Source organism: Bos grunniens, chromosome 21 (assembly GCF_055505025.1).
Source record: "Bos grunniens cultivar Pamir isolate PY7600 chromosome 21, Bosgru_T2T1.0, whole genome shotgun sequence".
Taxonomy (NCBI): Eukaryota; Metazoa; Chordata; class Mammalia; order Artiodactyla; family Bovidae; genus Bos; species Bos grunniens.
Window position 1 is genome coordinate 43,154,826 of NC_141185.1, and position 14,820 is coordinate 43,169,645.

Genomic DNA, 14,820 nt, shown 5'->3' on the forward strand with positions numbered 1-14,820 from the left:
TTTCATGCATTGGAGAAGGAAATGGCAACCCACTCCAGTGTTCTTGCCTGGAGAATCCCAGGGACGGGGGAGCCTGGTGGACTGATGTCTATGGGGTCGCACAGAGTCGGACACGACTGAAGTGACTTAGCATCAGTAGCAGCAGCAGGCTGAAAGATGAGGGGCCTCTCTGTTGTATTCTGAGGAGAGTCAGCCAGGAGGAGAGCACAGCAGCAACCTCACCTGCTGCCTGTTGACTTTTTGCCCGATTCCTTTGCCCTGGAACCAATTCACCAGGTGAACCTGCCTCCCTACTCAACCTGAATGTGCTGGAAAATTGGAATGATTACCAGGTAATCATTTGGTAATCAAACCACCTGATGGGTCTCCAGGAGCCCCAGGGAGATGAACCTGGCAGGGGACAGACTAGGAGCCCGACTGCAGCACTGACTCCTGGGAGGGCCATGGAAGCCCACTCAGAGGACAGAACGGTCACCCAGAGAAGCCCACCCAGCCCCAGACCCCAGACATCTGAGTGCTGACACTCAGATGCAGGCACAGAGTTTCCCAGACAGAGGCCAGGCCAGGCCTGCACCCGGGTCCCCACGTCCCAGCACACACAGAACAGTCAGGCCTAAATGTCCTCACTGCAGAAAGCACACGGTCTCATTAAACATCATCTGTGCAGACAGGACTTGGAGAGGTCTAAATCTACCATGCAGATGGAACTTGGTCAGGTTCAGACCAAGTTCAGACCTAGTCTAGGGCTGGTCTCCCAGGAGGCACAGGTCACACACATGCAGGGTCTCTCATGGTTGGACAGGGGCCCACCCTCCTATGGGAGCAAGAATGTACATTTCTTGAAGAACAAATCATCACTGGGCTCCAGGCTTCACCCACATCAGGAAACTGAAAGGATCTGTGTCATTAAGCATTTCAAAAGGCAAAACAACAATGTTACTAATTTTTCTGGTCACATGATGGTCAGAATTCAGGGGAGATCCAGGAACTTCTTAGAGTGCAGCCCAGTGTCCTGTAGAGACAGACAGGAAGTGGCCTGATTCCAGCATCACAGGTTTCCAGCAGGAGGCTGCCACATTGGAAGCCTTTTGGAAAAGTACATTTTTTAACAGAATAAAAATATACTGTTTTAAATCCAAGTATACTAGTCATAGCAAACACCCTTTTCTAACAATACAAGAGAAGACTCTACACATGGACATCACCAGATGGTCCACACAGAAATCAGATTGATTATATTTTTTGCAGCCAAAGATGGAGAAGCTCTATACAATCAGCAAAAACAAGACTGGGAGCTGACTGTGGCTCAGATCATGAACTCCTTATTGCCAAATTCAGACTGAAAAATGAAGAAAGTGGAGAAAACCACTAGACCATTCAGGTATGACCTAAATCAAATCCCTTATGATTATACAGTGGAAGTGAGAAATAGATTTAAGGGACTAGATCTGATAGACAGAGTGCCTGATGAACTATGGAGGGAGGTTTGTGACATTGTACAGGAGACAGGGATCAAGACCATTCCCATGGAAAAGAAATGCAAAAAAGCAAAATGGCTGTCTGGGGAGGCCTTACAGATAGCCGTGAAAAGAAGAGAAGTGAAAAGCAAAGGAGAAAAGGAAAGATATTCTCATTTGAATGCAGAGTTCCAAAGAATAGCAAGAAGAGATAAGAAAGCCTTCCTCAGCGATCAATGCAAAGAAATAGAGGAAAACAACAGAATGGGAAAGACTCTCTTCATGAAAATTAGAGATACCAAGGGAACATTTCATGCAAAGATGGGCTTGATAAAGGACAAAAATGGTATGGACCTAACAGAAGCAGAAGATATTAAGAAGAGGTGGCAAGAATACACAGAACTGTACAAAAAAGATCTTCACGACCCAGATAATCATAATGGTGTGATCACTGACCTAGAGCCAGACATCCTGGAATGTGAAGTCAAGTGAGCCTTAGAAAGCATCACTACGAACAAAGCTAGTGGAGGTGATGGAATTCCAGTTGAATTCTTTCAAATCCTGAAAGATGATGCTGTGAAAGTGTTGCACTCAATATGCCAGCAAATGTGGAAAACTCAGCAGTGGCCACAGGACTGGAAAAAGTCAGTTTTCATTCCAATCCCAAAGAAAGGCAATGCCAAAGAAGGCTCAAACTACTGCACAATTGCACTCATCTCACATGCTAGTAAAGTAATGCTCAAAATTCTCCAAGCCAGGCTTCAGCAATATGTGAACCGTGAACTTCCAGATGTCAAGCTGGTTTTAGAAAAGGCAGAGGAACCAGAGATCAAATTGCCAACATCCGCTGGATCATGGAAAAAGCAAGAGAGTTCCAGAAAAACATCTATTTCTGCTTTATTGACTATGCCAAAGCCTTTGACTGTGTGGATCACAATAAACTGTGGAAAATTCTGAAAGAAATGGGAATACCAGACCACCTGACCTGCCTCTTGAGAAACCTCTATGCAGGTCAGGAAGCAACAGTTAGAACTGGACATGGAACAACAGACTGGTTCCAAATAGGAAAAGGAGTACGTCAAGGCTGTACATTGTCACCCTGCTTATTTAACTTATATGCAGAGTACATCATGAGAAATGCTGGGCTGGAAGAAGCACAAGCTGGAATCAAGATTGCCGGGAGAAATATCAATCACCTCAGATATGCAGATGACACCACCCTTATGGCAGAAGGTGAAGAGGAACTAAAAAGCCTCTTGAATGTGAAAGAGGAGAGTGAAAAGGTTGGCTTAAAGCTCAACATTCAGAAAATGAAGATCATGGCATCTGGTCCCATCACTTCATGGGAAATAGATGGGGAAACAGTGGAAACAGTGTCAGACTTTATTTTCTGGGGCTCCAAAATCACTGCAGATGGTGATTGCAGCCATGAAATTAAAAGACGCTTACTCCTTGGAAGGAAAGTCATGACCAACCTAGATAGCATATTCAAAAGCAGAGACATTACTTTGCCAACAAAGGTCCGTCTAGTCAAGGCTATGGTTTTTCCGGTAGTCATGTATGGACATGAGAGTTAGACTGTGAAGAAAGCTGAGCACCGAAGAATTGATGCTTTTGAACTGTGGTGTTGGAGAAGACTCTTGAGAGTCCCTTGGACTGCAAGGAGATCCAACCAGTCCATTCTAAAGGAGATCAGTCCTGGGTGTTCTTTGGAAGGACTGATGCTGAAGCTGAAACTCCAGTACTTTGGTCACCTCATGTGAAGAGTTGACTCATTGGAAAAGACTCTGATGCTGGGAGGGATTGGGGGCAGGAGGAGAAGGGGCCGACAGAGGATGAGATGGCTGGATGGCATCACCGACTCGATGGATGTGAGTTTGAGTGAACTCCGGGAGTTGGTGATGGACAGGGAGGCCTGGTGTGCTGTGGTTCGTGGGGTCGCAAAGAGTCGGACACGACTGAGCGACTGAACTGAACTGAACTGATACTGCTGCTGCTGTTGCTAAGTCGCGTCAGTCGTGTCCGACTCTGTGGGACCCCATAGACGGCAGCCCACCAGGATCCCCCGTCCCTGGGATTCTCCAGGCAAGAACACTGGAGTGGGTTGCCATTTCCTTCTCCAATGCATGAAAGTGAAAAGTGAAAGTGAAGTCGCTCAGTCGTGTCCGACTCTCAGCGACCCCATGGACCGCAGCCTAGCAGGCTCCTCCGTCCATGGGATTTTCCAGGCAAAGTACTGGAGTGGGGTGCCATCGCCTTATTTGCAAACCTAAAATAGTCCTAAAAGCTTGGAACTCTGATTTTACGGTTTCCATTGGTTCCTTTGGTTTAGATTTTCTAGGTAGAAGCAAGCCATCATTTCAAATAATTTTCTCCTAATTCTGTTGTTATTATATGAATAAAAGGTCACACTTGAAAATAAAATTCCTGCAAAAGATTAATGACTCAAAGAGCACATGAGCTGCAGGTACTTTTTCTTCTGTTTCATTTTTTTCCATAAAGAAAACAGAAAACATAGGCCCATTGATTTTTTTTGCTTCTCTATTCAAACTGAGCTAGAATGAAATCGATATTCACATCAACAGTTTTTGAGGTTTGAAATGTCACTTTAGGGAAATAGGACTTGGAGAAAAGGGAATGTTCCTACACTGCTGGAGAGAAGCCACATCCTAAAAATAAGGCTAAAATTCAAATTGGATTTAATTATGACAGTATGTGGTTACATGGAGTATGAACCAAGAGTCTAAATATAGCAGACAATATGTGAAAACAAATTTGATATCTCAGATGTGAAACTAAGGTTTCTTGTCAGATCTGCAGCTGGTATGCACACACTTCATGTGTCTTTTTGAAGTATAGCTTTTTCTGGATGTTTGGCTAGAAGTGGGATTGCTGGATCATATGGTAACTTGTGGAATCTCCATACTGTTCTCTACAGGTACTGCACTGATTTACATTTTCGCCATCAGTGTAGGAGGGCTCCCTTTTCTCTGCACCAATTTACATTTTCGCCATCAGTTAGGAGGGCTCCCTTTTCTCCACACCCTCTGCAGCACTTGTTCTTTGGAGATTTTTAAGTGATGGCCTATCTGACCAGTTTGGGGTGGTACCTCATTGAAGTTTTGATTTTAATTTCTCAAATAATTAACAATGAGGAGAATTATAGGATGATTCTTTAATTTTCAGATGTGTAAAATAAATTAGGTTTGACCTACTTGACAATTTTTTCACAGACAAGGATTTATGAAATATTTATTCCCTTTGTTCTTAGTCTAACTATAGAGACATGTGTTATGTTACTCAAGGCGATGGGCTCAGTTTTGCATCTTAGAGCAGTTTTAAAGATGTGCACTGCTCCCTTCAAAGGGAAGGCTTAGTTTTGGTGGGACCAAGTTCCACCATCCAATACAAGCTGTTCCTTGAGCAAATACAGTCACAGCCAAGGGGCCACATGGTGAGACCACCTTGTCTACTGACCCTTCCCACATCTCAGGCCCCAGTGTGACCATTCCATGTGAGGTTTAACAGTTGCCCTGGTGATACAGCTTGACCTCTTTCTGTATGACTAGGTGAATTGTTAATGACTTTTTTTTTTTTGCAACAATTTCCTTAGAATTGCTTGTCCTAACACCAAATATCCAATCTGCCACTCTTTTGGGTATTTAAAATTTTAAGACTATACTTTCAAGGATCATTTCTATAGTTTGTTAATGACTTTTAAAAATTCTACTGGGGCTTCCCAGGTGGCACTAGTGGTAAAGAACTGCCTGCCAATGCAGGAGACATAAAGACACTGGTTCAATCTCTGGGTCAGGAAGATCCCTTGGAGGAGGGCATGGCAACCCACTCCATTATTCTTGCCTAGAGAATCCCATGGACAGAATAGTCTTGTGGGCTATGGTTCACAGGGTCACAAAGAGTTGGACACAACTGAAGCAACTTAGCACACAGACACACTCACCCTCAGGAAAGGTCCTGCAGCAGATACTGCAGAAATAAATTACAAACACAACCAACTTTCAAGAAGCTAATGGCAAAAGGTAAATTCTCCTCACACTCTTAAGAAAAAAAAAACAAACCCAAACTTCCATAGGACAATATGCTCAGCATCCCTAATTATTACAGGAGAAATGCCAATCAAAATGACAACAAGAAATCAAATCCAACCTATCAGAATGGCCATCCTCACAAGTCTGCAACAATACATGTGGGGGAGAGCTGGGTAGTGATGGAACCTACCTGACACAATCAGTGGGAATGGAGATTGCCAACAGCCCTAGAAAGTACAGCCTCCACATGCTAGAAAAAGATCTTCAGAAAAACAGCCTAGAATCTGACATATCCTGACATGGGCTTATATTTAAAAAACCAGCATTCAAAAAGACACATGCACCCCAACATTCACTGCAGCCCTACTTACAATAGAAAAACACAGACCCAGGAAAATGTCCATTGACAGATTAAAGCTAAAGAAGATGCAGTATATGTATAAAATGAACTATGAAAAACTGCCACTGAAATTATGAAACTATGCCCCTGGTTGCCACAGGGATGGACCTTGAAGAATCTTACACTAACAAGTTAGCCAGTCAAGGAAAGACAATAGTATACTATCTCCCTTCTATGCAAGATGAAAAAAAGAGCAGCAAAGGAACTAACTTACAACACAAAAAGAGACTCTGAGAACTCAAACACAAAGTCCCCCTCACCCAAAAAAGTAAAGGGCATGAATTAGAAATTCGGGGCTAACGTATACACAAGAATATGTATCTGTAATAAATAATCCACAATGAGTATTTCCTACCATCCTTCCTTCCACATATACAAAGAAATCTGTATCTCTAACGTATATACAGAAATCTGTATCTGTAATAGAAAATCCACAAGGATTATCTCCTTCCTTCCTCATATGCACATAAACCAATATCTTCAATAGATAATCCATAAGGAGTATCTCCTTCCTTGCTCCTCCCTCCCACATAAACACAAAATCTGCATCTCTAACATATACAGAGAAATCTATATCTGTTAATAGACAATTTGCAAAGATTATCTCCTTCCTTCATTCTTTCCACATTTACACAGAAATTTGTCTAACAGATATTCCACAAACATCTGATGTGCAGCACAGGGAACTTTGCTTGAAATTCTGCAATAACCTCTAGGGCAAAACAATCCAAAAAAGAACAGATATGCTGTATGTAATCATATGTCATAACAGAATCAGGTGGTTGTATACTGATGACAAGCAAAAATGGCAAATCAACTATATTCCCATATAGCATTGGCATTAAAGAAAAGAAAATACCTAGTTAGTTTCCTACCATCTCCCTGACTTGGGCTGCTATCCCATCTCTGGAGTCTGAGCAGCCTTGGAACCCATGACTGCTCTGGAATGGGGTCGAACAGTTGGTCAGGGTGTCCTTAACTGAGTACTGTCTGGTTTTCTCTGACTTGGACAAGAGTCCCTAGTACAACAAAAGGATGGTCGACCATCTGGCCTCAAACCCTGGAAAAGTAACCTAGGCTCCATCCAGGTCTATTGGTGCTGGTGCTGAGGCCCCCACTTCAAACCTCCTTCCTGAGAGTGCAGCCTCCTGGGCACCTAAGCAGGTAGGTAGGTAGCCCTAGGTAGGCATGAGTCTGGAGGGGATGGGTGAAGCTTCAGGGGGAAGAAGCAATGAGACACAGGCCCTTGGGTGTTTGCTCAGGCACCTTACACTCTAATTCACTGTCCAGGAAGCTGTCTTTCCTGAAGGCGCTGGTTGCACATGGAACCAGTGTTGGACATGAAGAATTACTGCCACCTTGTGGACATTTTCTATAACTACAACTTGACCACAGGTGCTTACTGGCATCTCCAATTCACAAAGCGGGAGGGACTGTTAAAGCTGCCACCAGAAAAGATCCTACAGTAGGTATTGGAGACATAAAACGACATAACGTCAAACACAACTGACGTTCAAGAACCCCAATTGTGACAGGTAAATTTTCCTCACACCCTTTAATCAAAAAAATAAAAAAAGGAAAAAACACCAAATGGTCACGGAACAAGATACTCAACATCCCTATTTATTACAGGATGACAACAAGTAATCAAATTCCACCTGAGAGAAGGGTTATCCTACCTGTATGCAAACTGTAAATGGGGGAGAGAGCTGAGAAATGATGGAATCCCCCTTCACGCTCCATGGGAATGGACATTGGCAACAGGCTCTAGAAGGGACAGGCTCCACAGGCAACAAGGAAAAATTTCAAAAGAGCTAAGCCTAGGATTTTAATATCCAGACCTGGGCCTATATTACGAAAAAACCATCATTCAAATGACACATGCACCCCAACATTCACTGCAGGGCTACTTCCAATAGCCAAGACACAGACCAAAGATACGTTCCATTGACAGATTAAATCTTGAAGAAATATGGTACATATATACAATGGGCTATTACTCAGACTTGAAAAACCCCGTGAAATTATGCCAATGGTTCCCACAAGGAGGAACCTTGAAGGATCATAAACTAAGCAAAGTCAGCAGCAAAGGAAGAAAATAGCAGATGATGTCCTTTCTAGGTAAAATTAAAAAAAAAAAAAAGGAGAGATCCGTAGGAAATATTTTACAATATAAAAAGAGACTCTGAGATTCAAACACAAACAAAGAATTCCAAATTAAGGAAAAAGAAAAGGGCCCGGGATGAATCAGGAGGTCAGTACTAACATACAGACAAGAATCAGTAATTGAAAAATTATCTCCTTCCTTCTTTCCTTCTACATAGGCACGAAATTCTGTATCTCTAACATATCCACAGAAATATGTATTTGTATTAGGTAATCTACAAGGTTTATTTCCTTATTTCCTTCCTGCCATACACATATATGCAGAAACATTTCTAACGTATACATAGAAATCTGTAGCTGTAACAGATAATCCACAAGGACTCTTTCCTTACTTGGTTCCTTGCACATGTAAAAGACATCTGTAACTCTAGTAAATGTCCCACAGGGATCTGATGTTCAGCACGGAGAATTTTACTCGACCTTGTTCAATAACCTATATGGCAAAAGAATCCAAAAAAGTAAAATTATGCTCTATGTATATGTCATAACTGAATCAGTCCATTGGACACTGAGGACAAGCACAAAAGGCAAATCAACCATACTTCAAAATAGCTTCGGCATGAGAGTAAAGAAAAGAACAGGAATGAAAAGTAAAGCCCAGTTTACACCCACTGACCTCCATAATTTGGGATAGTATCCAATCCCTCGAATCTGGGTAGTGTTGAGTCCCATGGCTGGACTGGGGCCAGCAGAGTGCACTTCATTGAGACACCTCTTAAACCTGTTTTGCCTGGTTTTACCCTGGCTGTGACCAGAATCCAGAGTGCACACAAAAGATGATGGCCTGACCCTCAGGCCTAGGGGACCAAGGTGAAGTCACCAAGTATTCAGGTCCCCTGGTGCTGGTGTCCCCAGCTGAAGCCTCCTTCCTGAGAGCGCAAACTCCTTGGCCCCGCAGCAGAGAGCCATGCCCCAGGCTGGGATGAGTCTGGGCTGGGGGTGGAGCTTTTGGGGAAGAAATAGTGAGACCTAAACCCTTGGGAGTTTGCTCAGGCACAGTCCACTCTAATTCGGAGCCCAGGAAGCCAACTTTCCCCAAGGCTCTGGTTACATGTGGAATCACGTTTGAGCATGAATGAGTGCTGCCTCCTTGTGGACAGTCTGTAACTACATGTTGGCCATGATTGCTTCCTGCTGCTGCTGCCGCTGCTAAGTCACTTCAGTCATGTCCGACTCTGTGCGACCCCATAGACGGCAGCCCACCACACCCGCCATCCCTGGGATTCTCCAGGCAAGAACACTGGAGTGGGTTGCCATTTCCTCCTCCAATGCATGAAAGTGAAAGTGAAAGTGAAGTCGCTCAGTCGTGTCTGACTCCTAGCGACCCATGGACTGCAGCCTACCAGGCTCCCCTGTCCATGGGATTTTCCAGGCAAGAGTACTGGAGTGGGGTGCCATTGCCTTCTCCCCGATTGCTTCCTAGCACCTCCAATTCACAAGACCTGTGGGGCTCTTAATGACAGATACCTCAGGAAAAGCCCTGCAACCAGTATTGTAGAAATAAATTCCAAACACAGCTGACTGTCAAGAAACCAATCGGAACAGATAAAATTTTCCTCATGCCCTTTAAGGAAAAAAATGTAAAATCAAAGACCCCAAATAGCCCAGGACAAGATGCTCATCATCCCTAATGATTACCATAGGAATCCCAATCAAAACAACAAGTAATCAAATACCATCTGACAGAATGGCCACCCTGATTGTATGCAAACAGTAAATGGGAGAGGATGGAACTCTCCTACATGCTCCATGAGAATGGATATTGGCAACAGCCCCTAGAAAGGTCAGCCTCCACAGGCAACAAAGAAAATTTTCAAGAGAGCTAAGTCTAGGATTTTGATACCCACACTTGAGCCCATATTACAACAAAAACCATCATTCAAATGACACATGCACCCCAACGTTCATTGCAGTGCTACTTCCAACAGCCAAGACACAGACCAAAGAAACGTTCCGCTGAAAGATAAAACCTTAAAGAAATGTGGTACACACATACATTAGGATTTTACTCATACATGAAAAAAAAACACCATAAAATTATGAAATTATGCCACTGATCCAGACAAGGATGGATGTTAGAGGATCATATATTTAGTGTACTCAGCAACACAGAAAAAACATAGCAGATGATGTCCCTTCTCCACAAAAAGAAGACATAGAGGGGAAGTCATTTACCACACAGCAAGAGACCTTAAGATTCAAACACAAAGATTTAAAAAAATAAAAAAGGAAAGGGCCAGGTATGAATTAGGAGGTTGGTACCAACGTATACACAGAAATCTTTATCTGTAATACATAATCCACAAGAGTTCTCTTTCCTTCCACATGTGCACTGAAATTTGTATCTCTAACATACTGACAGAAATCTTTACTAGGTGATTCACAAGGATTATTTCCTGCCTTCCTCCTTCCTTCTTGTCTTTCTTTTTTCCCTCCATGCACATATACAAAGAAATCTTTATCCCTATCATATACATAGAAATCTGTAGCTGTAATAGATAATCCACAAGGACTATCTCCTTCCTTTGTTTCTTGCATATATACAAAAAATCTGTATCTCTAATAGATACTCCTCAAGGATTTGATTTGCAGCCCTGAGAAATTTACTCTACCTTGTTCAACTTACCCTGGCGCTGGGGATCCCAGCTCAAGCCTCCTTCCTGAGAGTGCTGCATCATAGCACCTAAGCACCCTCAGCAGTGTACTGTGGACCCTGAAGGGATTAGTCTGGACACAGTGTTTGTGTGAGGCTTTAGGGGGGAAAGTAGTGAGACTCAAGCCCTTTCCTGTTTGCTCAGGCACATTCCACTCCATCTCACAGCCCCGGAAGCCAACTTGCCCAAAGGCTCTGGTTGCCCCCAGGAACCAAGGTGGGCCTGAAAAAGTGCTGCCGCCTTGTGGACATTTTCTGGAACTTCAACTTGATCACTCTTGCTCACAGGCACCTCAATTCCAAAGGCCTGGGGTTCTGCGAATGACAGCCATCCTCAGGAAACGTCCTGCGGCCGGCACCGGAGAAATAAATTCCAAACACAGCCGACTTTCAGGAAGCCAATGCCCAAAGCTAAGTTGTCCTCATACCCTTTAAGAAAAAATAAAAAAAGATAGAAAACATAAACCCAAACCTCCCCCACCAAACAAGATGCTCAGCATTCCTAATTGCTGCAGAAATGCCAGTCGAAAAGATGATGGGAAATCAAATCCTACCACTCACAATGGCCAACATCACAAATCTGTGACAATAAATATGGCATAGTCTGGGGGACAAAGAATTGCCCTAAGCTCTCGGTGGGAATATACATTGGCAGCAGCCACTATCATGGCCAATCTCCAAATGCCTGAAAAAAATGATCAAGTCCTGCTAAGCCAAGGACCCGACATTCCCCCACTTTGGCCTGAGAAAGCCTTTGATCAAAAAGCACAAGCACCCCAACAAACCTCCAGCACGACTTCCAGTAGCTGAGACACACACCCACCAAAATCTCCAACAAGAAGTTAAAGCTTAAACAAGAAGTGTACATATATACAGCAGACTATTTCTCACTCATTAAAAATCACCACTGAAATTAGGGAATTAGGACCTTGGGAGCCACAGGCATGGACCTTGAAGGATCATACACTAAGGGGAGTCAGTCAGGCAGAGGAAGACTACGGTATATAAGGTACATTCCAGGCAAAATGAAAATAGACCTACAAGTCAACAAATTTACAACCCAAAGAGAGACTGAGGATTCAAAGTCAAACAGAGGGTTCCAGGGAAAAAAATAACTGAAGGGTCGTGAATGAAATGGGAGGTCTGTACCTACACAGACAGGAAAAGTATATCTGGAGTAGATAATCCAGATGATCCTCTTCCTTCCTGCTTCCTTCCACGGATACGCAGAAATATGTATCTCGAACCCATACACAGAAATCTCTTTCTTAAAGAGATACGCCACAAAAAGTAACTATCTTTCTTCTTTGTATCCACAGAAAAGTGTATCTGAGATAGATAATTTCGAAGGCACCTATGCTCAGCACTTTGCTCATTATTCTATGGCAAAAGTCCAACAACCATAGACATACCCCATAGAAATGTGATACCTGAACCCCGTGATGTACACTGACAACGGTCACAACACGGCAAATCGACAGTGCAGCGCTGTAGCATCGACACGATGTTAAAGAAAGGTAAGTAAATCACTGTCTTTTCCATGATCTCCAACCTCCCTGCCAGGGGATGCTATCCCATCCCTGGAGGCTGAGCAGGCTTGGGTCCCAATTTGAGACTGGGGGTGGTCAACACAGCCTGGCCCGGTGCTCTTTGTTGAATCCTATTGAAATGTCTCCCTTCTCTTACGTTCTGGCTGGGGTCAGGGTTGCGCATGGCATCAAGGCCTCAAGGAATTTGCAGGCAAGGCTCAGCAAGCCTAGTCTTCTCATGATGCTGGGGTTCCCAGCCAAGGCTCGTTCCTGACAGTGCGGCCTTCTAGCACCCAAGCACCCTCAGCAGTGTGCTGTGGACCCTGAAGGGATGAGCCTGGACCGGGTGTTTGTGTGATGCTTTAGAGGAAAAAGTCCTGACACTCAAGGTCTTTTGTGTTTGCTCAGGCACATTCCACTCTATTTCACTGCCCAGGAAGCAAACTTTCCCTAAGGCTCTGGTTACTCCCAAGAACCAAAGGTGGGCATTAAAAAGTGCTGCCGCCTCGTGGATATTTTCTGTAAATAAAATTTGATCACAGGTTCTAAAGGAACCTCAATTCACTAGGCCTGGGATTCTGTTAGTGATAACTGCCCTGAGGAAATATCTAGGACGGATATTGGAGAAAAATTCGAAACACAGCTGACTCTCAGGAACCAACTGTCAAAGGTAAATTGTGATCATACCCTTTAAGGAGAAAAAAAAAAAAAGACAAAACAAATGGAAAACTCCACCACAGAACATGTTGCTATGATTCCCTAAATGCTGGAGGAATATCAATCACAATAACAATGGAAAATCAAATTTCACCACTCACAATGGCCATCAGGCCATCATCACAAGTCTACAAAAAATAAATGCGGGAGAGAGCCTGGAGGAAAAACAATCGCACTAAGCTATTGGTGGGCATATACAACGGCATCAGCCAGTATAGTGCACAGGCTTCGAATGACTGAAAAAATACTATCCAGGGGGCTAAGCCTAGGATTTGACATTACAACACTTGGGCCTATATCCTGAGAAAATCACGTAGTTATGTTAAACACTGAACTTCAATTTGAAAACATATACTTAATGTATAGCTACAGCCACAATAGAAAATCAAGAAGAAAAAACTAGCAAAATGAAAATGGGATATTTCTTACACCAGGAGACACAACAGAGAAATTTTCTTGCATGAGACTATTTAAAAAAAAACAGAGACTAGTTTACCTCTTTAATCTATATTTCAAAAAGAACTAATTAGCCAAATAAGGCCAATTAATCTACCAACAAGATAAATACGGCCTAGAAAGCAGGTGAAAGACATTTTACCAGACACATTTTATCACATTGTGATAATTGGTACAATTAAAAAATACAGAAAAATTTTGATGATTTTCTTTAAAGAATGAATCAAAAGGAGTTCAGTCTGAAGATATAATTTTCATATTTTATATATGCCAATATTTTCCTGTATGAAATATGGAAATTTTCATATTTCATGCAGGAGGATTTCATACTTCATGCAGGAAAATCGTGTCTATAATTTCCTCCATGAAATATGGCAAATTTCATATTCCACACAGGAAAACTTGTGCCCATAATTTCCTGTATGAAATATGGAAAATTCCAATTGAAATTATACTATTTTCAGGAAAATGAATCTATATATTCTCATACTAAGGCATGATTGTCAGAAACATAAAATGACCATAAGAAATCACATTTGTGTAGAATCTAAAATACGACACAAAGGAACCTATCTATGAAACAGAAAGAGACTCACAAATCCAGAAACTAATGGATGTCTGTGGGGATTTGGTGTAGATATTGCCAGACTGGGGTAGAGGTTAAGAGATAAAAATCACTATATGTAAGGAAAATAATAGGATATAGTATGCAGCAGAAAGAAATATAGCCATGATTTTGTAATATCTTTAAGTGGAGAATATTCCATTAAAATACTGAATCACTATGTGGTATCCCATACTTCAGTGGAAAAAGAAATAGTGGATTGATAACTATAAACACAAAAAATAATCAAGAATGAAGGTTAGCAAAATAAAAATGGGAAAATTTTAGAAATAGAAATTCCCATCAAGAAATTAATTTGGATGAGATTACTAAAAATGTCCATTGGTCCATCCACGAGAATGAACAACATGGAGGATCTTGAAAAAATGAAACACAGAAGTGCCTTAGGAAACAGCAGTCATGTGCCTGGGCATAGAGTCAGGGAGAAGCAACATTTTCAAAGATAAGGGTACCCATGCCATCCCTGCCAGACTGGTTTCCATAGCAAGGACACTGCTGCAACCTAAGTGTGGAAGGACACAGAAATGAATAAAGAAAATGGGATATATACACACAATGGTTTATTAGTTAGCCATAAGGAAGAATGAAACAATGCATGTTCAGGCACAGGGAAGAAGGTAGAGATGATCATAGTAAGTGAAATAAGAGAGACAGAGAGTGACAAATATAAAACAGATGATCTCAACAAACATCCTAATGGTGGTCATTAGAAAAGATTTCAAAACAGGGCCAAGTTACAAGAAGCCAGTCTTGAGAGGTAAGTTGAAC

General features: G+C 42.4%; 1 protein-coding gene across 3 annotated transcripts in view; it reads right to left on the bottom strand.

Moving 5' to 3' along the window:
• Positions 1-356: 356 nt before the first annotated feature.
• LOC147349523 (uncharacterized) overlaps positions 357-14,820 on the bottom strand; it is a 38,084-nt gene continuing 23,620 nt past the window's right edge. Inside the window, exon 5 of one of the 3 annotated variants that reach the window (XR_015149913.1) lies at positions 357-1,012. Coding sequence is in view for 1 of the 3 variants with exons in the window: in XM_086364187.1 (XP_086220313.1) it covers positions 11,060-11,154 (95 nt within the window). In the remaining 2 variants the exon portion in view is untranslated. Of the gene's footprint in view, positions 1,013-7,997; positions 8,506-10,820; positions 11,155-14,820 lie in introns of those variants that run through there. The other 2 variants (XR_015149912.1, XM_086364187.1) reach the window with 2 other exon arrangements.